General features: G+C 50.3%; 8 protein-coding genes across 8 annotated transcripts; 4 read left to right on the forward strand and 4 right to left on the reverse strand.

Annotated features, from left to right (window-relative positions):
* Positions 1 to 113: 113 nt before the first annotated feature.
* N7500_002462 (PE repeat family protein) lies at positions 114 to 4,679 on the reverse strand (the record flags this gene model as incomplete). The annotated part of the gene is made up of 5 exons (XM_056673608.1): positions 114 to 3,296; positions 3,352 to 3,587; positions 3,636 to 4,202; positions 4,291 to 4,459; positions 4,527 to 4,679. The coding sequence occupies 5 exons, from the start codon at positions 4,677 to 4,679 to the stop codon at positions 114 to 116; spliced, it is 4,308 nt and encodes a 1,435-aa protein (XP_056534133.1).
* Positions 4,680 to 8,040: 3,361 nt separating this feature from the next.
* N7500_002463 (MFS transporter) lies at positions 8,041 to 9,839 on the reverse strand (the record flags this gene model as incomplete). The annotated part of the gene is made up of 3 exons (XM_056673609.1): positions 8,041 to 8,340; positions 8,409 to 9,418; positions 9,479 to 9,839. The coding sequence occupies 3 exons, from the start codon at positions 9,837 to 9,839 to the stop codon at positions 8,041 to 8,043; spliced, it is 1,671 nt and encodes a 556-aa protein (XP_056534134.1).
* A 1,070-nt stretch (positions 9,840 to 10,909) lies between these two features.
* Positions 10,910 to 11,920, forward strand: N7500_002464 (putative thiol methyltransferase; the record flags this gene model as incomplete). The annotated part of the gene is made up of 2 exons (XM_056673610.1): positions 10,910 to 11,392; positions 11,561 to 11,920. 2 exons carry the CDS (start codon positions 10,910 to 10,912, stop codon positions 11,918 to 11,920), a joined length of 843 nt encoding a protein of 280 aa, XP_056534135.1.
* Positions 11,921 to 12,049: 129 nt separating this feature from the next.
* On the reverse strand, positions 12,050 to 13,018 carry N7500_002465 (deubiquitinase OTU2; the record flags this gene model as incomplete). The annotated part of the gene is made up of 1 exon (XM_056673611.1): positions 12,050 to 13,018. One exon carries the CDS (start codon positions 13,016 to 13,018, stop codon positions 12,050 to 12,052), a length of 969 nt encoding a protein of 322 aa, XP_056534136.1.
* Positions 13,019 to 13,352: 334 nt separating this feature from the next.
* N7500_002466 (short chain dehydrogenase/reductase family) lies at positions 13,353 to 14,323 on the forward strand (the record flags this gene model as incomplete). Its single annotated transcript, XM_056673612.1, has 4 exons — positions 13,353 to 13,382; positions 13,433 to 13,667; positions 13,734 to 14,037; positions 14,104 to 14,323. 4 exons carry the CDS (start codon positions 13,353 to 13,355, stop codon positions 14,321 to 14,323), a joined length of 789 nt encoding a protein of 262 aa, XP_056534137.1.
* Positions 14,324 to 15,016: 693 nt separating this feature from the next.
* Positions 15,017 to 17,453, forward strand: N7500_002467 (alpha,alpha-trehalase; the record flags this gene model as incomplete). Its single annotated transcript, XM_056673613.1, has 5 exons — positions 15,017 to 15,145; positions 15,222 to 15,294; positions 15,357 to 15,478; positions 15,527 to 17,268; positions 17,324 to 17,453. 5 exons carry the CDS (start codon positions 15,017 to 15,019, stop codon positions 17,451 to 17,453), a joined length of 2,196 nt encoding a protein of 731 aa, XP_056534138.1.
* Positions 17,454 to 19,518: 2,065 nt separating this feature from the next.
* Positions 19,519 to 21,326, forward strand: N7500_002468 (isocitrate lyase 1; the record flags this gene model as incomplete). The annotated part of the gene is made up of 4 exons (XM_056673614.1): positions 19,519 to 19,722; positions 19,791 to 19,946; positions 20,001 to 20,896; positions 20,966 to 21,326. The coding sequence occupies 4 exons, from the start codon at positions 19,519 to 19,521 to the stop codon at positions 21,324 to 21,326; spliced, it is 1,617 nt and encodes a 538-aa protein (XP_056534139.1).
* Positions 21,327 to 23,211: 1,885 nt separating this feature from the next.
* On the reverse strand, positions 23,212 to 24,147 carry N7500_002469 (ankyrin repeat domain-containing protein; the record flags this gene model as incomplete). The annotated part of the gene is made up of 1 exon (XM_056673615.1): positions 23,212 to 24,147. The coding sequence occupies one exon, from the start codon at positions 24,145 to 24,147 to the stop codon at positions 23,212 to 23,214; it is 936 nt and encodes a 311-aa protein (XP_056534140.1).
* Positions 24,148 to 25,854: the final 1,707 nt, after the last annotated feature.

Raw genomic sequence — 25,854 nt, forward strand, 5'->3', positions numbered from 1 at the left:
GCATATACTCTCACATGTAGATCATTCTGTCCAACAAACCACCCCGGGTAAAGTAAAAAGACAAGGTTGAAGGTGAATAAAAGCACAAAAACGCAAAACAAATCTATAAGGTCTCAATGGGCAGCAATTGCTCTCCAGATGCCTTTCAGCTTCGACTCCTCGCGGGGAGGCGATTCCTCGCGCCTGTGGCGGCGATGAGAGCGCACCTCTCGTGACTCCCTAGAACGTCGGGAGGAGCCCTCGGGCTTCAGTTCCCTCTCCCTCTCCCTCTCCCCATCTATTCTCCGTTCGCGTTCACGTTCGCTCTCACGCTCACGCTCACGCTCCCGATCTCGATCTTTCCCTCTGTCTCTCTCCCTTCTCTCTTCCCTTCTCTCTTCCCTTCTCTCCTCCCTAGACCGACCATACTCAGCAGTCGACGAACGTCGCAATCTCCTACTCTCAGTGCGCTCGACACGCTCACTTCGAGGGGCCTCCTCTTCGCGCCGCGATCGTGATCCACTAGATCGACCATTAGACTGCCGGTCTTCGTGTTCATGACGGCTGCCACTGCTATGACTTGCCGATGACCGGCGTGGCATTTCAACAGGCGGTGCAGCCTTCATCGCGTTTAGACGCAGCAAAGGCCCATTGGTATCCGATTTACCTTCTGTCATGTATCGGAGGAAGGCACGGGGCCTGGGAATCGGGACCGGTGGCGCCACCTGCTTCGGTGAGGTCCTGGTTGAGCGGGCTCGCTCGAGTGGTTGACTTGGGGGAGTTTCGGAGGTGCGGCGTTTGGATCTGGGTTCGATCACTTCGGGCTCCATTTCTAGTTCCCTTAGCCTCTCTCTCTCTTTCTCCTTGGACGAGCTCTTCGTACGCTTCAGTTTTTCCGGGGCGGGGATGCCGCTGCGTTCTCGTTCATCAGCGAGAGCGCGCTGCTTTCGTTGCAATTGGGATTTCTCATCGTGTTGGCGTCGGGCTTCTTCCAGTGCTTTGGCCCAGCGGTTGGTGAAAATGCCTCGATCGCTCTTCTGGCGCTCGAGTTGATCACGGCGACCTTCAGAAGATGTTTTGGACTGCCGACGCTCTCCGTCGATTCGACGCTCTCGTTCTCCCTCGACCGGCGAGGTGCGCTTTCTGCGGCGTCTGGAGCTGCGGCGAGCTGCTGCAGCTTCTGCGCTTTCATCGAGAGGCCCGACGTCGATCATCTCCACCTCACGCGGGGCGTCGGCTGGGGGTGTGACAAGCTCGTCGGGCGCCACTTCGTCGCTAGCGGGGACTGAGACTCGCTCGGGGGCAGTTTCTGGTTCTACTGGTGGGTCTTCGATGAGGAGGTCTCTGGCAGCCTCTGGCTCAGGGGTTGGCTCCTCTGGCGGTGTTTCAGGCAGGGCCTCTTCTAGCGTTGGAGTCTCAACTGGAGCTGCAGCTAAATCGGCCTCTGGTGTCTCAGTTGGGGCTCTTTCCGGAACTAGCGGTTCCACCGGGGATTCGTCAGGTGTCGGAGCCTCCGCTGGGGCAGCTTCGATAGGAGCTGGCTCTTCGGGTACTGGGTCATTAGCAGGTGCTTCATCTGGAATCTCCCTTGGCGCCTCAACGGGCACAGCTTCCGATTCTGCCACGGCTTCTGCTGGTGTCTCTTCCACTGGGGTGGGAGCAGGTTCCTCAACCACTGGTTCTGGGGCAGCAGGTTCAGGCTCAGCAGCAGGTTCAGCCACAGGCTCAGCAGCAGGTTCAGGCTCAGCAGCAGGTTCAGGCTCAGCAGCAGGTTCAGCCACAGGCTCAGGAGCAGGTTCGGGGATTGGCTCGTCATGGGCTTCAGCCACGGGCTCGGCATCAGGTTCCGCAACAGGCTCTGGGGTAGACCCAGCAGGAGGTTCCACGACCGGTTCGGCAGCGGGTTCAGCCACAGGCTCAGGAATAGGCTCTGTGGCTGGCTCCGGGGTAGGCTCAGCAGCAGGTTCGGGAGTCGGTTCGGCAGGAGTTTCGACCACGGGCTCAGGAGCAGGTTCGGGAGTAGCTTCGGCGGGAGCCTCGACCACAGACTCAGCAGCAGTTTCAGCGACAGGCTCGGGAGCAGGATCAGCAGCAGGTTCAGCAGCGGGCTCAGCAGCAGGTTCAGCAGCAGGTTCAGCAGCAGGTTCAGCAGCAGGTTCAGCGACAGGCTCGGGAGTAGGCTCAGCGGGAGCTTCAACAACGGGCTCGGGAGCAGGTTCAGCAGGAGCTTCAGCAACGGGCTCAGCAGCAGACTCAGCAGCAGTTTCAGCGACAGGTTCAGCAGCAGGTTCAGCAGCAGGTTCAGCAGCAGGTTCAGCAGCAGGTTCAGCAGCAGGTTCAGCAGCAGGTTCAGCAGCAGGTTCAGCAGCAGGTTCAGCAGCAGGTTCAGCAGCAGGTTCAGCAGCAGGTTCAGCAGCAGGTTCAGCAGCAGGTTCAGCAGCAGGTTCAGCAGCAGGTTCAGCAGCAGGTTCAGCAGCAGGTTCAGCAGCAGGTTCAGCAGCAGGTTCAGCAGCAGGTTCAGCAGCAGGTTCAGCAGCAGGTTCAGCAGCAGGTTCAGCAGCAGGTTCAGCAGCAGGTTCAGCAGCAGGTTCAGCAGCAGGTTCAGCAGCAGGTTCAGCAGCAGGTTCAGCGACAGGCTCGGGAGTAGGCTCAGCGGGAGCTTCAACAACGGGCTCGGGAGCAGGTTCAGCAGGAGCTTCAGCAACGGGCTCGGCGGCAGGTTCAGCAGGAGCTTCAACAACAGGATCAGCAGGAGCTGGTGCCGCTTCTTCAGGCGCTTTCTCGGCAGCGGGTTCCTCGGCTACCACCTCGGCGGGAACTTCAACCTCTACCGGGGCCTCTTTAGCTGGTTCGGCCTCAGGCTCGGCTGGAGTGCTCTCTTCGACGATTTCCGCCTTAGGAGCTTCGACTGGTTCGGACTCTACAGGTTCCACCTTGTCCTCCGCAGCAGCTTCGGGCTCGACAGCAGGTGTTTCTTCTGGCGTAGCTTCCGGTTCTGGTTCCTTGACAGTCTCTTCGGGGGCCTTTTCTTCTTCAGCTGCTGCGGCTGGAGCAGGTTCTGGTTCTGCTGCTGGCGTCTCTGCTGGCTCGGGTGATGGTTCAGGCTCTGGCGCTGGCGCTGGCTCTGCATCAACTGCCTTAGCGGCCTTATTCTTCTTGCCCTTTTTTTTCTTACTCTTACCCGTCAGCTTTTCCTCTGCCTCTGGCTCCTCTGTGGGTGGCTCGGGTGCGGGTGGCTCTTCGGGGGCTGGGGGATCAGGGGGGGTTATCTGCGGGCTTTTCGGGCTCAACTTTGGGCTCCGGCGCTGGTTCGGCCGCTGGTTCGGGTTCCGGCGTTGGCTCGACCGCTGGTTCTGGCGCCGTATCAGCTACCTTGCCCTTGCCCTTTTTGCCTTTCTTTTTCTTAGACTTGCTTGAAGACTTTGGCTCCTCCACGACTGGCTCTGGCTCTGCTGGAGTCTCAGCAGCCTCTGCAGGTGTTTCATCTGCCTTTGGCGTATCTTCTGCATTCTCTAGAGCGTCTTCGGCGGCCGCTTTAGCAGCAGCCTCTTTCTCGGCTGCTACTGCCTCGGGATCTACATTTAGATCAAAATCTGGAAACTCTTCATCTAAATATTGTCAGCTTCGTGAGATCCAATGTAAGTTTGAATACAGACCATTGGTGCCGCTGTCGCCTTCTTTCTTCGTGGCTTCGTCTGCTGGAGAATCTTTTGCGTCTTCGGGTTTGGCACCTTCTTCGGGGTTTGATTCTTCTCCAGGCTTCGCACTGTCATCGGACGCTGCGCCACCTTCGGGCTTAGATTCATCGTCAGGCTTTGGATCGTCTTCTGGCTTTGGATCCCCTTCCGGCTTTTCTTCGCCTTCAGCTTTTGCTTCCTCCTCAGGCTTTGTTTCGCCTTCGGCTTTTGCTTCCTCCTCAGGCTTTGCTTCGCCTTCGGCTTTTGCTTCCTCTTCGGCTTTTGCTTCCTCCTCAGGCTTTGCTTCGCCTTCAGGCTTTGCTTCCTCTTCGGACTTTACTTCCTCGTCAGGTTTTGCTTCGCCTTCGGGCGCTGCACCGTCGTCAGGTTTCGCATCCTCGGCGGGCTTTGCATCTTCTACAGTAGCCTCGGAAGCCTCGTCGGGCTTCTCTGCACCTGGCTCTGGCTCATCTTTGCCCTCTTCTTTAGCTTCTGGGGCAGCCTCGTCGGGTTGAGACTCGGCTGGTGGTGCAGCCTCTGCGGAATCTGAACATCATATGTCAATATTAAGTAAAAAAGTAGAACATGGATTTTTCGACGATAGACCTCATCGTCTATAGAGACATGTACATACCTGTAGGCTCAGCGGCCGGGCTATCATCGCCACTCGGTTCAGCGGCAGGGGTGTCTTCAGAGGCAGGGTCCTTCTCCGGTTCGGCGGTGGGCTCTTTGTTGTCCTGATTTTCGCCCTCGGTCAGATCGGTCGCTGAAAAGGTGACAGGGTAATTTTGGAACGTGTTAGTCTCATAATCAAAGGTCGAATATTGACGTCGAACCGTTTGATATGAGTACTGAGGGAATTTAGCATACTGGTAAGGCATCCTCAACAGCGGCTACCGCCGGGTCCGGGGCAGAGTCGACGACGGCTTTGTTCTCAGGTTCAGGGGGTGGTGCAGAACCGACGGGAGGGCGATTGTTATTGTTTTTATTGTTCTTGGACTTCTTAGACTTCTTACCGGCCATGATCCCCGGTCAATGACGTATCATATATCGAGGCCTAGGCGAGGCTGACTGGCGCGTGATCTGACGAGGATCGGAACAATAGGAAAGTGACAAGCCGGCTTGTCGGGCTGGATGCACAGAAAGAATGGGGCGGCAAGGGAAATCGAGGAACAAAAGATACAAAAGATTGACAATTGAGAAGTGTGAGACTGGGTAGGGTACCTCCTGTATTAGAGTACCAAAAGGGAAAAGAAGGATATGCTTGTTTCTCTGGTGACACAGAGGTCGCATTGGACAATCATGGTGAGGCAGCGTATAATAGTTCGTCTCCGATGCGGTCGGATGGGACGACAACAAAGTGCATTACGGACTTGGGCCCTGAACGTCACCAATGAACTGCCCGATGGAGCCAAATTGTCATTGGGCCACGTCGGCATCGGGTCTCCATCTCCAGGGCAAGAGGTTTAGTGAGCTCCGCTGCTTGTTTAGGGCCGGGTGAGGGCAGCACGATCCCAACCTGCAGGAATAGCTGCAGCACCGAACAGTAAATGGTGAGATGGGATTGGGGATTAGGGGGGCGTATCGGTCAAGATAGGAAAGGTAGTGCTGCAGTAGTATGGAGTAACTGGGTCTGTTGCAGTGGGGTGGATGCCACGAATTGAAATGAATTGAATTGACTTGGTTTTGGTTTTTGCTTTGTTTTTGGGCTTGAATACTATACACAGACACAGAATAGAAATGAATTGGCCCAAGGGAACTTCGCCGGTGCACACAAAGCCACGAAGGCAATGTTTCAGTAGGAAAATCGATGGGCGACGCAAGAAGATGCAGGCCCATTTCTGCCCAACGTCCGCCGGTAAAGGCGGCAAATAGGATGCAGGCGTACACGGGTGGGGAGACCAGGGTAGATTAACCTCAGAATGGATGTGGGTGTTGAAGGGGCAAAATATTTGGACTTCTAGCGAAATTTTTGCAAAATCAAATTGAAATGGTAAAACAGGGTGGTTGGGAACGAAGTTGGAGCTGATGGAGTCGTGGATACGGAGTGGAATCTCCACTTTCGACAGACACGACACCGACACTTCAGAATCGCCTTCTGTGATACTCAACTGTAAGGGAGTCAGTTGGAATGGTGATGTAATATGCAGTTAGACACCGTGGACTGCATCAACATCTGTAGTCAAAAGGGAGCGGAACACGGTGTTCCTTGTCAGGTGATATTGCACTTGGGAAGCTGGACATGTTGGACATCAAATTCTCTCTCTGCGATAATCCCATCTTTCCATTCCACCTATAACGATTACGGAGTATAGCCGATCCTTATGTGATCTTCGCGTCAATACCAACCACTCCTAAACTACCACGTCCGCCATGGAGCACACTAACAAACCCCACGGTTATCTGACTGATGTGTCGTCTTACAATAGCTTCGTCACCGGGATCTTCTTTCAAAATGGCATATGTGTTCAATTCGACCTAATGTACCTACAGGTATAGATAGGTATAAAAGCCAAACACTCGAGTCTAGAAAGAGCTGCATGCATGTCTAGGCCGTTTTTATCCTTTCTGGCGAATCACCTCGGCGCTGGCTTTTCGTGCCCTTCCCGATATGTTGTACTTCCTGATACAAGTCATCAGCCAAATCGCTAGATAAGTCGTCTACCCAACTCCATGCAGCGGGCCGAGCATCCATGCCGTGTTGCGTGTTGTCAGCAAATGGCGGCCCTCGAAGGAGGTGAACCCATCGCGTCGATAAATATGATTGGTGGTTCGGTTTCTATTCTCAGAATTGGGCCAGGATTTTTGGGTTCTCTTTTGAATACGGAGCACGTTGGACTCCTATACTCTTGGACTCGAGGATGGGCATGAGGATCGCTTTTTTTTTTGCCAAGCGGTTCCTTTGTCACCTATGCACTTGGAAGGAATATGGCCGATCGGAGAGAAGTCTCGAGGCTAATAGACTGTAATTCGATGTCTTATATTTGAGACTGCAACTAGCGAATAGATAGGTCGTTTGAGTATAACTTGGTAGGGATATTGCTGGCATGGGGTTTGCTAGTGTGAACTGTGTGAGAAAAAGAAACGAAAACTTACTCGGGGGGTTTGTCTGGTCGGGGATGGGAATTCGCAAACATCGCTTAAAAAGTACATACATCGTTGACAGGAAGATCCTGGTAAGTCCAGCACATAACCCCCTCTAATTATTCACGCGATCTCCCCTCACAGATGCATCGAATGTTCGCTAGAAGTGCTGGCGAGTCAAGAACATGGCACGATGAAGCTCTGATTGGCTGCCTTGCTTTTTTCTCATGCGGGTAAATTAACACATGCAGTCTTACTCAGATCTATATCCTTTTTTATACATACTCCGTACGGAGTAGAGATTGAGGGACATCTATGTAAAGTAAACTCCGTAACATTGCTAGCCTCATATGCGCAATTAATTGGCTCAGATTAATGAACCTGCTATCTCGACCAGTACCTGATATACTGTAGCTAGATCGAAATAATATGCTCGATAACACAAATACGTGAGACCTTATACGTATCAGCTTGGCATATGCGATTACTAAAACACGGGTTGAACGCTTCTTGAGGAAGTGTACGTCTCAAAATTTGAGGACAAGTATCCATGTGATAGAATATTCCCATTACTGATTCATCTTTTTCACTACGCGTAGCTGTATTCTGCGACTAACTCTAATAAGGGGGAGGGATATCTTTCTGAGAAGAAATATGGAAGGTCTAATAAAAAGACCACCAAAGGCAAGGTAAGGTCGACTATCCTTGTAAGTCTTCAAGTCGCACAGATAGATACGTTAACATGCCCGAGAAGAGTCAATTTGGGTATTCTGACGGGATAGACATCGCAGGACTTGGCCATTGGACATTTTGGGATTGAGCGATTAACAATGAAATTGCTCTAGGGAAGGCCGCTTGAGTAAGCATACAAACAGAGCATAATGGGGTTTTCGATGCTGCAGGATATGTATTCGGTAGGGCTCTTCTACTTGTACACGGTAAATGGACATCATTGTGGCCTGGGGAGGGCTCATTTAAGATCCTTGTGAAATGGATTTCACTTCAGACTGGGTATCATTTTGGACATTAGACATATCTGCACCCTGAGGGAAACAGCCGGTTTTGAGAAAGACAGACATGAAAAACAGGTAACGGCCATTGGGCGGTTCAACATCAACGGAAAGACAGAAACAAGTATGGATATTTTGTTTTGGTGGGACGTATGTGCAAAACAGAGACAGGCTGTTATGACACCAACTGTGTATGGTATGCCAGACACTTACCTCTCTATCAATTAATGTAAAAATATGCTCCAACGCCAAAGTCAAAATGCAATCTAGTAGAGCAGAGCAGAAAAATCTCATGCCCGCATGTGTGCGTCCATGGTCTTTCTCCATTTTGGGCCGTTGACTCTCATCAGGAAGATGACGGAGCTGCTTGCGAAACTAACCAGGCCGAGGATGGTGAAAAGCCATCCATTGCCGATAGCGCCGATTATCGGTGCCGTGACGACAGAACCGATGCAGGAGAAGATATTTCGCATAAAGTTGTTGAGAGCTACACCTTCTGAAGACCTTTTCGGCATGAACTCGGTGAGCATGGTGGTGACCATGCTGAAAATGAGCATCGAGCCCATACCGAAGAAGAAATTCGCGATCATCTGTGGGGTCAAAGTTAGCAAGTGGCACTGGTGCACATATCCAGGGAATGAGATGAGAGTTGACATACCGGGACGAGCCAGAAAACTCCCTTCTCCGCCGCCCAACCATACCAGATCAGAGCTGCCGGGTACATGAAAGCACCAAGCCATGCATTCTCACGCATTCTGTCTTCTGGTCGTAGTACCAGCCGACCTTTCTCGTCGTATCGATTTGCCTTCTTTGCCTCACGTTGCATGATGCTGTCCATCCATTTTCCTCCAAAGATACTGGTCACCATATAGCCCAGCGAGTTTGGAATGTACAGCAAACCAACGATGATGGTGGAAAAGTTGTACGGCGCCTCTGCGAAGGTATGCTCAACACTGATATTGAGGACATAGAGGGAACCGAAGGCGATACTAGCATAGTATACAGTGAGAACAACGGGGAGGAATCGGAGATAGAGAATGATTTTGAGCGGATCAATGAAGATCATCTTCATCGTCTTCAGCCACCTTGTGGTAGACCGAACAACCTGTTGGGACGAGACTCGACTCAACGGGCGGCTGATGGCTGGACCTTCGTCGCTCTCAAGCTCAGCCAACACAGGCTTTTGAACCATCAACGTCTCGGGAAGGGCGAAGAGAATGAATATGAGAGTGAGAGCACCAAATGCCGAGAGGAACCACATGGTACTCCGCCATCCCCAGCGCTGAGCTAGAAGACCACCAATAATGGGTGCAAACAAGGGTCCACACAACGGACCTAGATAGAATATACCCATGGCCCGTCCTCGCTCCCTGGGTTCCCAGAGATCGGCGATGGTGCCAGCACCAACCGCCTGGACAGAAGCAGCAGCGCCACCACTCAACATTCGCATTACAATCAACATTGCGATAGAATCTGAGACAGCACAAAGACAGTTGAAGACCACAAAGAGAGCAAAAGACGCTAAATAGACAGTCCGTCGCCCAAGTCGCTCACTAAATGATGACCACCACAATGGGAATATCGACATGGCCAGCATGTACAATGCGATTGACAGATTAGTGATGGTGGTTGTCGTATGCAACTCCTTGGTTACTTGTGATAGTGAAGCTGATAGCAGAACGATTAGAGATGATCAGATCTATACCCAATTTGTGACTGTAGACTCACGGAGAAAGACTGCGCTGCCCATTGGTGCTGTGGCTCCGGCAAGAGCGACGACAAATGTGATGAACCATTTCATTCTCCGAGGGTATGTCTTTGGATTTTCAATCTCTGCCACTAATGCCAACTGACCGAACAAGCCTCTGCGCTTGAGTCGGGCAACCTTGATGGGAGGACCAAGCTCGGTCAACTGGCGCTCTAGGCGTGGAGGATTCTCTGGATCATGTTCCTCGGCGGTATTGCTGGAGGCATCCGATAGAGAGTGGATATCATTCTCGATCTCCGACTTTGTGTCGGCTATGACTGTCGGATGTTCTCCGCTCTCCGAGGACGCGACGATGCCGTCTGCCTCAGATTGGCCGTGCATGTTGGAAGTATGTGGTAAACCAAAAAGCCAATTTTGCCAAATTGGACATAAAATAAGTCTAATAACTCGGTTTTCAAAAGAATAGGGCGCACAAAGCTTTACAAAAGAGTCAAGCTAAGTGTTCGAAGAAAAAAAAAAAAACAGGAAGCCCTGCAAATGACCACTTCGGCGCCTTCCTTGCAAAAAGCGTCGATCTATCCCCTGATATCAAAGATCTGCAAATATGCACCTGGATAACTTGGGAGTCCTGAATGTATTGCGTGTATTCTCAGAAATCAAAGTGATAGAAAATTTCTGGCATTTGGAGATTCAAAGATTTTTTGTCCGACAAGCACCGACAGCGACCGAGTGTAACTGAAAATATCTCTTGTGCCTTCTAGCAGGACTTCAGGCCCGGATTAATATCCGAGATGCTAACGCTAGTACACATCTGCTACAAAGATATCAGCCGGCTTATAGAGCCAGTCATCGTTGCGCGCGAACGTGCCGGTCTTCCGTCGGCAGACCTAATGGTGGCCCTATCCCGAGATTGGGTATGGACTCTTGAGTCTAGATGTTCGATCGTATACAATATAGAACACAATCTGAAAATTCCTGATGGCATCAGAAAGGACCTGAGAGTCGCAATCGATTTTCGGAAGTCATCTTTGGGTTTTTTAGTTGATCTTTACCCCTGCTTCCCCGGTGTTACCTTGGCGAACTGCCACAATAAATACCCCAGGGTCCTCTCCATAGCCATCAGATCCAGGTATGGATGTTCCACTACATGGCACAAGATAAGGTTGGACTCAGTTACGCTGTTGAACAAATGCAACATGATGGACTTGCTACGATAATACAGATCCTTGAGAACAGAGTAATTCGAACCCAGAAACATCTTTATACGCCACTTGATCATACCTTCCACTCATGTGGACCTCACTGCAAGGAGGTGCTTAATAAGCCCGGTAGAGAGGGCTGGCGGAACGGATCCCCGAGGTTAAGATGGCATAAAGACGGTGAACTTGACCGCATCCGTTTAGAACCACCCCGTGAACCCCAGATCCAACGATCAAACCATAACCATCTCAATGGCAAACATCAACCCAAAGGCCATACAAGCTCATCTTGCCCAATACAAGGGCGACAAATACGTCGATGGCTGGGCGTCTCTCTGGGACAAGGGTGACAATCTGCCCTGGGACCGGGGATTCCCCAACCCTGCCTTAGAAGATACGCTCGTCAAGCAGCGGGCGACAATTGGCGCCCCTGTCGTGACCGATGCACAGGGTCAGTCGTACAGGCGGAAAGCTCTCGTTCCTGGTTGCGGGAGAGGTGTCGATGTCCTCTTGCTGGCGAGCTTTGGCTACGATGCCTATGGTCTCGAGTATAGCGCGGCTGCGGTTGAGGCGTGTAAGAAGGAGGAGAACGATAATGCCAATTGGTATCGCGTCCGGGATGAGACTGTCGGTGCGGGAAAGGTTACTTGGATTCAGGGTGACTTTTTCGATGATGCTTGGTTGCAGAAGATTGGTGTCCCGTTGAACGGATTTGATATCATTTATGATTACACGGTATGGATTCCTTTTTGGCCTCTCTGTTTCTGCTCGGATGTCTGTCTATATCGAGTTCATCGCAATGCGGGAATACAAACACGTGATATGATAACATGAATGATGTATCTGCTGTTGTCTATATCTCAAGTTTCTATGTTCACTGTCCTCATGCTAACCATCATGCAGTTCTTCTGTGCACTGGACCCGTCAATGCGACCCAAATGGGCACTCCGACAGACCCAGCTTTTGGCCCCTTCGCCAACAGGTAACTTGATCTGCCTCGAGTTCCCACGTCACAAGGATCCCCAAGCACCAGGGCCCCCATATGCTTCTCCATCAGAAGCATACATGGCACACCTGAGCCACCCCGGCGAAGAGATCCCCTACGACGCCAAGGGTGTCGTCAAGCACGAACCTCTGCGGACGCCGAGCAAGACCAGCCTGGAAAGAGTGGCGTATTGGACGCCAGAGCGTACGCACGAGGTAGGCCAGGGCGAGAACGGGGTGATCCACGACCGAGTCTCGATTTGGCGTCGCCGTAACTAAATCTGCCGAAAAGCTGAAATCACCCAGCCAAGAAAAAGAACCAAGACAAAAATAGATCTGCAATTGCACAGTCTGGCCTTAACTGAGAAAAGGCCGAGGCAGAAATGAGCTTGCGTTGATATGAGTAGCTTAGGACTTCTTCACAAGGGCATTGTAGTGTTCACCGAGTCCGTAGGTGTGACGGTAGTAAGCGAGCCAGATAACGCGTTTGCGCTTCTCCTCCTCGTCGAAGCTGTCGCCATCACCGGACTCAATCTTCTCCATCCGCCCATCCTTCTGTACAATGTTGATTTCCACGCCGTATGCTCGGGCAATCGCCTGCAGCTCCAATTGCCCTCCCCACTCGGCAGTCAATTTTATCTTCCGAGTATATGACTCTAGGGGCTCTTCCATGAACGCTTCGAAGTCTTCTTTATGTTCCATAATGAAATCCGCAGTCACAGCTCGAACAGCTCGGTAGCCATCGTGTTGTGGAGAGGCGACTGTGTCGATGCGTGACTGTGTCGCGGGCTGGAGGACGATTCGGCTTGGGTCCGGCCGCAAACCGACTCCGGACTCGTCGAGCTGTATAGCGACTGCTGAGTAGAGACAATGCCCATCTGGAGTCACTTCGATCTCCTTCAGACCCAATTTCTTGAACACAGCGTCCATGACCTCCTGTTCATTGCCTCTGTAGTTTGTTTGCGTCGCGGCTTCTTCTGCTGCGGCCGCGGATTGGGCGGCTTGCTCAGCTGCACGCCGCGCGAGGCGGGCTTTCTGGCGATTTGGCTTCTTTGTGCTAGATGCAGAGGAGGGCTCTGGGATGGATTCGGCTGCCGTTTCTGCTTCTTGTGGCTTCTCGGCGGGTTTGTCTTGTTTCAAATCTTCATCCTCTGTAGGTTGATCATCTTCCAGGCTGAGGTCTTCGAGCCCTTCAGTCAAGTCTCCATTTAATTGTGCAATCTCAGCCTGTTGTTTCTCAGACAAATCGTGCTGCATCCGTTCGCATTCATCGTTGACTCCTTTGCGGGTCTTCTTGGTGGCGGACTTTTTCTTCTGCGTGATCCGCCCTTGGAGATCTTTTTGCTCTTTACGGTGTTTTGAAAGGAGGTCCTCCATCGTTAAATAGCGAGTTGTAAGCAAAAATCGACAAATCTATTGTAACGGAGCTGTACGCTATGAACACAAGCAGTCAAAACACCTCGACCACCTGGGCAGAGACCCCGCGAAACCCTGACGATGCAGCCCTAAGTTGATCCCCAAAAAGGACTAGTACATATTGATCGGTAGAAAGATGTTCCGGGGCCATGTGCCTCGGCTGAGCTATCAAGTAATCTCGGCCTCGGGTATGGGGTGCAATGGGGAGAGCTACGACGGACATACATATGTAACGAAGGTAGCGCTCCTCATCTTTGATCTTTCTGGTGTTTTAAGTCTAATTCGCAATTTCACAATGGATTCCGCAAGTCTTTTCAATGTCAAGGTCAGATCGCTAGGTACTCTAACTTTCCGACCATTCTAACGCGCCCACAGGGCAAAGTGGTGCTGGTCACTGGAGGTGCTAAAGGCGTCGGTCGTATGATCTCAGAGGGATATGTAACAAACGGGGCCACCGTCTATATCTCTTCCCGTGATGCAAAGGCATGCGATCAAGCAGTCAAGGAGCTCAACGCTCTGGGCAAGGGCAAAGCCTACGCCATTCCGGCCAATTTCTATAAACTCGAGGACGTGAAGAAGCTGGCCGAGGAGATCGGCAAGCGTGAAGGCAGTAAGGCATCATATCCAATGGACTATAAGTTATATCACCTTCTAATAACATGCCTTCTTTTTCTAGAGCTCCACGTCCTCGTCAACAACTCCGGATCGAACTGGGGCGCTCCCTACGATGAATACCCCTCCGAGGCCTTCACACGAGTACTTACCCTCAACCTACACCGGGTCTTCGACCTGACCCAGCTTGTCACACCTCTCCTGGAAAAGGCGGCTACACCAGAGGATCCTTCTCGCATTATCAATATCGGTAGTATTGATGGGCTCCGTGTTCCCTCGCTCGAGACATTCGCATACAGTTCCAGTAAGGCCGGTTTGCACCACTTGAGCAGGGTTCTTGCCAACCATCTGGGCAAGCGAAACGTTACGTAAGTTTACCCGCTAACGAGTGCTTCGCTCCTCTTTGATGTGTAGGAGACTGATTCGGTTTGCAGCTCTAATACCCTGGCCTGTGGTCCCTTCGAAAGCAAGATGATGGCTGCTACCTTGCAGTCGTTCGGCGATAGTATCAGGGCTGGCGTACCTTTGGGTCGCATTGGAACCCCACAGGATGTGGCCGGGGCTTGCTTGTTCTTGAGTAGCCGTGCCGGTGCGTTTGTGAACGGCGCGACTATCACGGTCGACGGCGGAAGTGCAATCTCTGCCAAGCTATGAGCAATTGTATAGACAGTGCTACTTTGGATATACTACAGTCTATAAATAGCTGTGTTGGCACAAGCTTTACGGATATTTTTTTGTTAGAGAATATAAGCGTACCTAGCTATACTCCGTAATGAGATGCGGGAGAGAGTCCCCCACATTCCAATAAATGGCTGGTGACCATGTCAAGGCCGCAAACAGACTGATTTTTGAGTCTTTATTTAGACTACTTCTAGAAAAGACTTACAGTATCTATATTTGTTCTAGTTTTCGTACATCTCATCTTCCCTTCGAATCGTTTCGAATTTGTTATCTCAAGGCTTATCAGCTCTGGGGGGGCAACAATAAGTGGAGCGGCGACATCATCAATGTGAATGCCGTCATTCCCTTTCCACCTCTGCCAGGTTCATAATATTTCGCTGTTATTTTCTATCACTGCCATCTCATATCCATTTCGAAGCTTCAATTTATCAAAATCCGAGACTGTCTTAAGTATCAGACAAGGATCCCCTGACTTTGCTGATCGGATCGTGAGTACCATAGTACAATTTACCCCGATCATTATATTACATCAGGCCCATTTGGAGTGCCTGTACTCGCTGCTTTAAGTGTATCGACTACCGGGAATAGTCGGTGTGGACGCTTCCTTGCGTAACGCACAATTCAATTTCAAATTGTGTCCTCTCTTCTTCCTCCGCCACACAGACCATGAGCTCGCCAGATGGGCGTACCCGTTCTGGTTCCAGCTCCACCGATCCTTTCTCTAATCCAGATGTCTACTATGGCAAGGAGGATAATCTCAATGCTCTCAAGTCGAGACGACGTGCATTCTCAGTGGTAAGCAGCCATAACGCTTGGGCGGTACCCCGCGGTAGAAGGTACAGCCAGCTTATTTTTGACTGGGATCTTACAGGGTTTGAGCGACTACAGTCGTGAAGACATCAATCAATTCTTTGGAACCTTGCCATCTCGGCGCGGTAGTCATGGTATGCTTGTTACTAATATGCTGGATATGTGGTCAATGCAAGAGCTGACAGCAGCGGAATAGATGAGGCGCCAGGACAACCACGGAAATTCCTTATCGAGGTCGACGAGACGCTTGATGCTCTCTTGAAACAGGAGGATACGGATCAGAATATGCAGATTACCATCGAGGACTTGGGACCGAAGGTATGCTTGGTGGTGTCAAATACCGAGGACGGCTGCTGACCACTGTAGGTGATCTCCGTCGGCACTGCAGCATCTTCTGGACATAAGCGAGTTGACGTACGAGGCACATACATGCTCTCCAATCTCTTGCAAGAGCTTACAATTGCCAAAGACTACGGTCGCAAGCACATTATCCTTGATGAAGCACGACTGAGTGAAAATCCAGTCGCGCGGCTCTCCCGCCTGATCAAGAATTCCTTCTGGAAGGCCCTCACAAGGCGTATTGATGGCTCCAATATTGAAGTGGCAGGTCGAGACCCCAAGGATTGGACTGCAGACCCGCGACCTCGGATCTATATCCCGCCGGGTGCTCCAACGCAGTTCGAATATTACGAACGGATTGCGAAAGAACATCCCGAGCTGCGCCTTGATGTGCAGATGCTACCGGCTGTAATCACGCCCGATTATGTGATGGGACTCAACGACAAGCCTGGTCTCCTTGCTCTGGCTATGGAGGAAAAGTTGAACGAATCGACGGAGAAGACTGAGCTGGTCGGTGTGCCGTTCGTAGTGCCTGGTGGTCGGTTCAACGAGCTGTACGGCTGGGATAGCTACATGGAGTCCTTGGGACTGCTTGTCAGCGACCGCGTCGATCTCGCCAAGGGCATGGTAATCAATTTCTGTTTCGAGATCAAGCACTACGGCAAGATCCTCAACGCAAATCGATCTTACTATCTCACCCGCTCTCAACCGCCTTTCCTAACCGACATGGCACTGCGTGTTTATGAAAGGATTAAAACAGAGCCCGATTCAAAGGAGTTCCTGCGCAATGCTATCCTCGCTGCCATCAAGGAGTACAATAGCGTCTGGGTTACCGCGCCTCGGCTCGATCCAGAGTCTGGTCTTTCGAGGTATCGCCCCGAAGGTTGGGGCGTGCCCCCAGAGACCGAGCCCTCTCACTTCGTGCACATTCTCAACCCATACGCCAAGAAGCATGGAATGACCTTCGATGAGTTCGTTAAGGCATACAACTCCAGGACTATAGTCGAGCCCAAGCTCGACGAGTATTTCATGCACGACCGAGCCGTCCGCGAGTCCGGCCACGACACCAGCTATCGCCTGGAGGGCGTGTGTGGAAACCTCGCCACAGTCGACCTCAACTCCCTGCTGTACAAATATGAAGTCGACATCGCGCGGGCCATTCGCGTTCACTTCAATGACAAACTCCCCATCCCAGCAGAGTTCCGCACACCCCAAACCCAGCACATCGAGACCGAGTCCTCTGCAGTCTGGGACCGACGTGCGCGCAAGCGCAAGCAGCGCATGGACCAGCTTCTCTGGAACCCCGAGAAGGGCATGTACTTCGACTATGACACCGTCAAGAAGGAGCGTACAGAATACGAAACTGCCACAACCTTCTGGGCAATGTGGGCTGGTCTCGCATCCCCCGCGCAGGCAGCTGTCATGGTCGAAAAGGCCCTGCCCCGCTTCGAGGCGTTCGGCGGCTTGGTCTCTGGAACTGAGGAGTCGCGGGGTGCCGTGGGCTTGGAGCGTCCCAACCGGCAGTGGGATTACCCATATGGCTGGGCACCGCAACAAATGCTTGCCTGGACGGCCTTCCTCCGCTACGGCTACCAGGAGGATGCAGAGCGACTGGCGTATAAGTGGGTCTATATGATCACTAAAGCTTTTGTCGACTTCAACGGCGTTGTCGTGGAGAAGTATGATGTCACTCGTCCTATAGATCCGCACCGGGTTGATGCCGAGTATGGCAATCAGGGCACGGACTTCAAGGGAGCTCCACGTGAAGGGTATGTCTTTGTTCTTTCCCTTTTGCGAATCTCTTTGGTACTAATTCGATTGCAGGTTCGGCTGGGTGAACGCCAGTTACGTCTACGGGCTGGAGATTCTCAATGCCCATATGCGACGCTCGCTGGGAACTATCACTCCCTACGAGACGTACCATAAAGCAGTCGTTGCTCAGGATGCATATTGATTGAATTTTGTTTTGCTTTAACAGTCAAGATTGTTGCACAGTTTGTGTGGGCGTGAGCAGCGAACATGAGAATAGAAAATGCATGTAGAAGTGAGCAAGATATTGGATTTATGAACATCAAGCAGTGTTTACTGCCTAGCGTTGATTTTCGGTTGCAATTCATCTCTTAGTCTTTTTTCTGCCTTTGCTGAAAGCGTATCACATACAATCACAAAAAAGAATGGATGTCAACTTATTCTTCACTTCGCCGTATATGCCGGCAGATGTATACTGGGAGCACGCCATGGTCTAATGGTGAATGACAACCCTGGTAAATGATTACCCCACCAAACGAGCTTGACTGGCTGGGGTATACCCCAGAACCACAACCCGAAAGCGAGAATAAGTCGGTGGATGCCTCGGCAGCGCAACACGTCCCCGACCGAGAAAAGACCGCATTTCGGAGATCCCGAAGGCGTCATGGTCTCTCCGCAGACAGGAGATCGATAATATGACGGGTGGGGAGTTCCCTTGTTTTCCCGAGGTTGTTCCCGTGGCTATGAGGAACTGGGGTATGTATGCACTTGTTTTCTTGGGGTCGTTTGGTTGTTATCTGGTACGAATCTCATAGGTGGATGTTATCTCGTTAAGCATGTCTAAGGTTATCTGATGTCCAATATTCATCCATGGAACTTTCCAAGATTGGAGGCAATTCTTCGGATTATAAGTGCAAGGATGATACGAGAGAGGTTATATTTTACACCAGAGGGTCAAAGTACTGTGTTTCATGTTGGTGTTCCAGGCTTTATCTTTATTGTATAGTTCCTGATCTAGCCTTATCGGCGCTGTATGCGGTTAGTTTGGCAGAGCTCAGTTGTGCCGAGGTCCAACTTGTAGGGCGGTTTTGAGTCATTTTTTTTCCCTCGATCAGGGTGGATCTCTTACGATTGGATAGATGCATGTGCAGGTCACTTGGAAGTGTCATTTCTGCCGGTCTGATTTCGTGTGGTTGTAGATGTTAGAATGTGGTAACATATGTATTTGCATATATGGATGTGTAGTGAATGATATAGGGCGAGAAAATGGGACTATGAACCTGGTTATTGTCGAAACTACCTATGTTGTATATAACTTAGAGCAATGTCTATGTGTATAGCGTAGCAAAACACCAAAAGAATCCCGAAATACTCCGAAAAAGTTACATTATGGTGAAAACGCCTAATGCAAGGATCTTGAGGATTTGCCTGGTGGAGACCGGTCGAATACCGGGGCATGACAAGACGGCAAGGATGACTCAGGCAGACTATCTCTCTCGACAGTGTTTCTCTTCGAATGGTAACGATTTTCCTACTTTGCTATACTATAGAATGTAGCGCGTATACGGAGTAGTCAAGTATGTATCACGGAGAGTAGTTTATTTAAGACTATTCCTAACTGATGAACCTCCGAATGGGATGCACGTGAAAATTACCATACTGTATATCTTGTATTGCCACGGTAATCGCATGTGTTCTTCGACGTCATTCGGCTCTATTCAAACATCGAACATCAAATTCTCTCACCCCAACTTGAACAATCAAAGAACAAGAAGGGAGGAAAAAAAATACCTGGAATGTCATCCCCTTTACATTCTACTGAGATGCCGATTATTGTGACACCAATGGAACATTTGGGGAAGTCAGCAGTGGCAAAGGGTTGTCCCATTAGACCGAGGATCATCAGAGCCTGGATCCTCTGTTCCGAGACCAGTTGTACCCGCCTTCCGCCTTTCGGAGCGCTTTGCCCGTGCATTGGTCGAACCTGAGCCTGAAAGAAAAGAGTCCTGGAGTACCTAGGCATTGGAGGTATTGGTTCCCGTTGAGCCGAGCGTTTACCGACTGTGACGCATTTGAATGTTTAATAAGTACCCCGGCTTTCGCTGGCTTGTGATCGGGTCCTTCTTATTATTATAGCTTCGCTTCTCTTTTTTTAACCTTGATATCCCTTTTCTTCTTATACTTGGGGCATTGAACAGACGTGACACTTCCTGTCTGCATATACTATCTGACTATATTTGTACCCTTTTTTCTGTATTATACCAAAAGTCATGGGTCTACACGAGGATGAGGACCGCCAGTTTGCGGCGGAGGTTCAGGCCGTGCAGAACTGGTGGAAGGATTCTCGATGGCGCTACACCAAGCGGCCTTTTACAGCCGAGCAGATTGTCGCCAAGCGTGGTAACCTGAAGATCGATTACCCGTCCAATGTGCAAGCAAAGAAGCTCTGGGGTATTGTGGAGTCAAACTTCCAGGTAAGTTGAGCTGGGATATATCAACCTTTCACGATGCTGCAGATACTAATTATACATTTTGCACACAGAAAAAGGAGGCCAGCTACACCTACGGATGCCTTGAGCCTACCATGATCACTCAAATGTGCAAGTTCCTCGATACTATCTACGTCTCTGGCTGGCAGAGCTCGTCTACGGCTTCATCAACCGACGAGCCCTCCCCCGATCTGGCTGATTACCCTATGGTACGTTGAATCTGGCTATATAAAAGTTGGCGCATACTTACAAGTACTCTTTAGGACACCGTGCCCCGCAAGGTTAACCAGCTGTTCATGGCACAGCTCTTCCATGACCGTAAGCAGCGCGAGGAGCGTGTTACCACACCTGCCGGCCAGCGAGGAAACGTCGCCAACGTCGACTACCTGCGACCCATTATCGCCGATGCCGACACCGGACACGGTGGTCTGACCGCTGTCATGAAGCTGACCAAGCTGTTCGTCGAGCGTGGTGCCGCCGGTATCCACATTGAAGATCAGGCCCCCGGTACAAAGAAGTGCGGCCACATGGCCGGCAAGGTCCTCGTTCCCATCAGCGAGCACATCAACCGCCTGGTTGCCATCCGCGCCCAGGCTGATATCATGGGCTCCGACCTCCTGGCCATTGCCCGTACCGACTCCGAGGCCGCCACCCTCATCACCTCTACCATCGACCACCGCGACCATGCCTTCATCGTGGGCTCCACAAACTCAACCATCCAGCCCCTCAACGACCTGATGTTTGCCGCCGAGCAGGCAGGCAAGAGTGGTGCTCAGCTGCAGGCAATTGAGGACGAATGGACCAGCAAGGCCGGTCTCAAGCTCTTTTCTGACGCCGTTATTGACACTATCAATGCCGGCTCCCACGCCAACAAGAAGAGCCTCATCGACCAGTACCTCACTGCCTCCAAGGGCAAGAGCAATACCGAATGCCGTGCCATCGCCAAGAGCCTTACCGGCGTCGACATCTTCTGGAACTGGGATTCTCCTCGTACCCGCGAAGGCTTCTACCGCTACCAGGGCGGCACTCAGTGCGCCGTCAACCGTGCGGTCGCATACGCACCTTTCGCCGATCTCATCTGGATGGAGAGCAAGCTGCCCGACTACAACCAGGCTAAGGAATTCGCCGACGGCGTGCACGCCGTGTGGCCCGAGCAAAAGTAAGTTTCTTATCTCACCTTTCGAGTTTCCCGTCATATCAGGACCTCAACTAATAATATTCCCACTAGACTCGCCTACAACCTTTCACCCTCCTTCAACTGGAAGAAGGCCATGCCCCCCAAGGAGCAGGAGACTTACATCAAGCGTCTCGGTGCGCTCGGCTACTCGTGGCAGTTCATCACCCTGGCTGGATTGCACACCACCGCGCTTATCTCGCACCAGTTCGCGAAGGCTTACTCCCAGAACGGCATGCGCGCCTACGGCGAGCTTGTGCAGGAGCCTGAGATGGAGCAGGGCGTTGACGTTGTCACCCACCAGAAGTGGAGTGGTGCCAACTACGTTGATAATCTGCTGAAGATGGTTTCTGGTGGTGTGAGCAGTACTGCTGCTATGGGTAAGGGTGTGACTGAGGATCAGTTCAAGAACTGATTTATGGTGTGGCTCATGTTGATACCCTGATGGTCTTGGCTATCTATCGCTATATATGTGCTTGATGTCTTGTTTTACATATGTTGATTGTGGCGTTTTCTTTTTGTTTCTATACAATCTTGTTCTGATTCCCTGTCGGTCTTGCTCTCCTGTGGGATGAGTAGGTCGATTTATTTTGCATTTTGGAAATCATAGCATGATAGATTCTTGTCTTGAATGACTGTGGTCTTTTGAAGTTCTACTGTTGAATTTGTAAATGGAGAGCTGTATCTTTATAATGTTGAGTTCGTAAACCGTGACTGTGGTGTTAAACTTACATCGAAATCAATGTTAGACTGGGATAAATTTGAATCGAATAATGGATCAGAAGGTGATGAGAAAATGAAGCAATGCTACCAATATTCTATTTTTTTTTTCTATGGTGGCCCAACATGCCCTCTATCTTACAAGATAATTATGGGCCTTCCATTCCACACAACACTGGCAAACTGAGCCTGATCTAGGCATCGCCATAGACAAGTCTGAAGATATGGCTGTGGATGAAGAATCCACCGGAATGTCCCGGTGCAGGCTGCAGGGAGAAAGTCATCGCAAAGTTCAATGGCTCAGACGAATCATCTACCTGTTTCATCCAAAATCAGATATCGGTGCAGTCGATATTATATGTAGATAAAATATCTCGCTTACGCCTAAAACTCCACTAACAGCCACCAGTACGCATTCATTAGGAGATTGGGTGGCATCAATCGACATGATCTTAGTCTTTATACTCATCAGAGAAGGTCTCTAAATACGAAGGGACAGGTCAGACATGGATATGCTTATCATGCATTCGCTCTCATCACAAAAACTCACGGTTAAGGCTGATATTATATCTTGCGAGCCTGTATACTGGCTGCCTTCCCATAGTAGTGTTGACTCCGCGCGCTAATCCAACATCAGTTTTTTTATACATCCTATGATCACTTTGTCTTTTGTGTGTCACTTGGACTCGGACATACATAGAGCCTGGCCAGTCCGTTTCTTGTCTCCCCGTCATTGAATGTTTTGAAGTATCGCTTAACAAAGGATTCTAGATGAAGTTAAGAATCATTAGCCAGGTGACTATTTCGATGTGAGAGAGATAGATACGACGAGGCTAGGGCTGCGTACCAGATCCTGCCTTTATATCCATCATTCTGATTCACTAAGACTTGTTAGCGAACTTGACTCAGTGTTGCTTAAAGATTTCATGGTTTTTTGCGTGTAAGGTCCACACACCGTACAGGACATGCTTTGAATTTGAAAGTAATGTGAATATAAGAAGAATTGGGATCGATAGTAGACCTGAAGACAAAAAAGAATTTATAGTCAAGCGAGCCATCCCACACATAAAAATAGTAGCAATGCGCTGACAATATATGAATTCATTGCAAAGCCTACTGACCGCAACTTTCAGCTATGCATATATCAGCCACAAACCTTGGAGATAGTAAATCGAATTACTGGTGGTCGATCAATATCTAACTCCGGCTAGACAGAGTGGTAAGGACTAATAGCCTATTGATGTCCTGCATGATGTTTCATAAAAATTGATATTCTTCAGTTGATGTCCCCCAATCAGCCACCTCCCATTCACTCGCCTCCGCGGGCGTGCAGGGCTCGCTGGCATTGTTCCAGTGTGGCAGTGTATAGATGCATGTGATGTATACATAGCTAGCCCGTAGGATGACCCCGTGACCAGATATCAAGTGACCAACAGTGATCACATAGTCCAAAGTAGCTATGTTGTGTGTTAATATTTTACACGAGCTACCTATTTTGCATCCTTCTGTGTATAGAACTAAGCCGGAGAAAAAACACCGAGAAAGACGTCCAAAAATACATCTCGAGATCCCTTTTCTCTTCACATCCCAGTATTCAAACCCACCTGAGGCTTACTCCGCGTCAAAAAATATGGCTCCGGGCTCGTCTGCTTGATCTCTTGGAAAATTTGCGTGACAGAAGTTTGCCCTCGGAAGATCGCAATCCGCGCCGCCGTCCACTTTTTGTTCCCTGATGTCATGGAGACATCTGCGCCGGCATCGAGCAACATCCGGACAATCTCATAATGACCGCATTCTGCCGCTGCCGAAAGCGCCGTATACCCGTTAAAATATGAGCCTTGAGCATTGACATCAGCTCCTGCCTCTAATAATTGATGAACAATCCGGCTGTAGCCTCCAAAAGCCGCGGCTTGAAGGGCCGTAAAGCCACGATATCTCACAGCGGGGGCGTTCACATGGGCTTTGTGGTGTAGGAGAATCTCCACGACATCAGCGTGACCTCCCAAAGCCGCAGCTTGAAGCGCAGTGCGACCCAGGGTCTTCGCGGCAGGCGCATTGACATCTGCGCCTTGTTCAAGCAGCCATCGTAGTACCTCGATATGCCCTCCCTCAGCGGCAGCCTGTAGGGCAGTTCGACCCATATACTGATGGGATGGGCACTGGATATCTGCACCCGCAGAGACTAATAGGTGGACAATATCCAGATAACCCGCTCCAGAGGCTAGTACTACCGCTGATCTGCCTCCGTTGTTTCCTCCAGGAGCGTTGACGTCTGCGCCTGCCGCTAACAGCATCTCAACCACGGCAAGATGTCCATTAAAAGAGGCGGCCTGGAGGGCTGTCTGCCCGTAGTAGCCTTTAGCGGGCTCGTTCGGGTCCACTGATTGGGCTAAAAGCCGCTGTACTTGGGACAAATTCCCTTGCGCAGCGGCAAGCTGAATGGGAGCCCATCTGCTCTCATCGTCTGGTTCATCTAGTTCCGATTGCCGACTTGATAAAAGTGGAACTTCCTGCATCTTAAGACTTCTGTTATAGTTGGTTCGTGCCACTTGGTGATAATATATTGTTGGATTATGTCAACTGATGTGTATGACTTGAAGGTGCCTATCCGGTTAAAGCGGCATTGATCCTTGCAAGATAGTTGTAAATCCAACGTAATCCAATTAGAGGCTAGGTAGAGGGAAACAATTTGTAAAATTCGGGTACAATATAGTGAAATGACGTACAGCGGGACCTCCAAAGTATTGGATGACATTTCGCACCCTCATACATGAGGCAGTATATAAAAGTTGAATAATCCTCCCAATATTGTGGTCTCACTGCACATGTGTTATACAATGAGGGGTCATTTTCAAACGGAGTTTCGAATACAAATCACGCTCACAAAATAAGCACGCCTAAGCACTAGGTCTAAGCACTATGTCCGAACACTAGGTCTGAGCACTGCTGTTAGAGTGGGAATATCCTGTGACTCAGACCTTCTTGTCATGCTTCGTGGGCATCTTGTTATCAGATCAAGTGCATTTGTCATTTCGGTTCCAGCTGCCTAAGTGGATAAGATATATTTCGTAGTATTGCTGCCATTAGTGCGTCCAACACACGCATATTGACTCTGGCAGCCTTAAGTGCATTGCTCAAGTATTCTATTGTTGTATTGAGTCAAGCGCGAGCCCGGGAGAACATGCTTGATTATGCAATGGATTTCATCTCCCATTCTGACTCCCAGTCGGTCTGCTTCACCTTCTAATTGCATCTCAACAGGAGATAGTTTTTACGTTGCCTGATGTTTATCTACTTTCCATCTTGAACATTCTAGCTTGTGGCCGATATTGTGTGTTAATGATTTGTTGTCCTCGGATGAATTCGTGTCTCGTTAACCAACACAGACTGATTAGCCTGCTTTACAGAGTAGAAGAATAAACATGGAGCATGGAATATCTGAGTTGTACAAAACGTCTGATAGAAATCAAACAACGCGAGGCCGGGGTTAAACGACAACTAGGCAAACTACCGCTCCAGAATCGACAGGATTAAGTATTAATATCAAATGTTAGAGACTACCCTTCCCTAACCTCTCGATGCTTGACATGCTCACTGTTTCTAAACCTAGCTATGTAACCAAATCAGAGACAGCCTCGCAAAAATTGCAGATGATAAGATTCGCCCAGCTCCAAAGAGCAACAGATAGCTATAAGGACGGATTTCACGCGCAACCATTTGGAAAAAGACGCAGATCAAAAGAAAATTGAGTTTGAAGTACGATGTCGTTGAGACGATCAGGTAATTGTGGACGCTCTCCAATTATGGAGACTTGGTCTTCCAAAACTATCCCGGATACGTTCATCGACGAATCAAAGATAGCGATAGACCCCTAAACTCAGTAGAACAACCGAATCGCTCGGAGCGATTGACCGCGAACCAACCCTATACGTCTCGACTACCACTTCTGGCATAGCCATAGCCCGCTATGCCGACTGCGGGCTGCGAAATAGAGTTGCGAAACACCAAGGTGGACCAGTTATGTATAGCAGAGCGCCACATAAGCCCTCGATTATAGAAGGGCTAGGCTCTTAGATATAGAACTCGACTAGGTGGTCCGTTATCCAGTTCTGAAGTTAGATAATTTTAGACAATATGGCTGTAGGGTTAACGGGTTACCAGGTATCTCCGGGGTGAGAGGGGTAGAGTACATATACTCTGCGTGTGCCGAAGTAGGTATACTT

This window comes from Penicillium coprophilum (assembly GCF_028826855.1).
Source record: "Penicillium coprophilum strain IBT 35676 chromosome Unknown utg000002l_segment0_segment1, whole genome shotgun sequence".
Taxonomy (NCBI): Eukaryota; Fungi; Ascomycota; class Eurotiomycetes; order Eurotiales; family Aspergillaceae; genus Penicillium; species Penicillium coprophilum.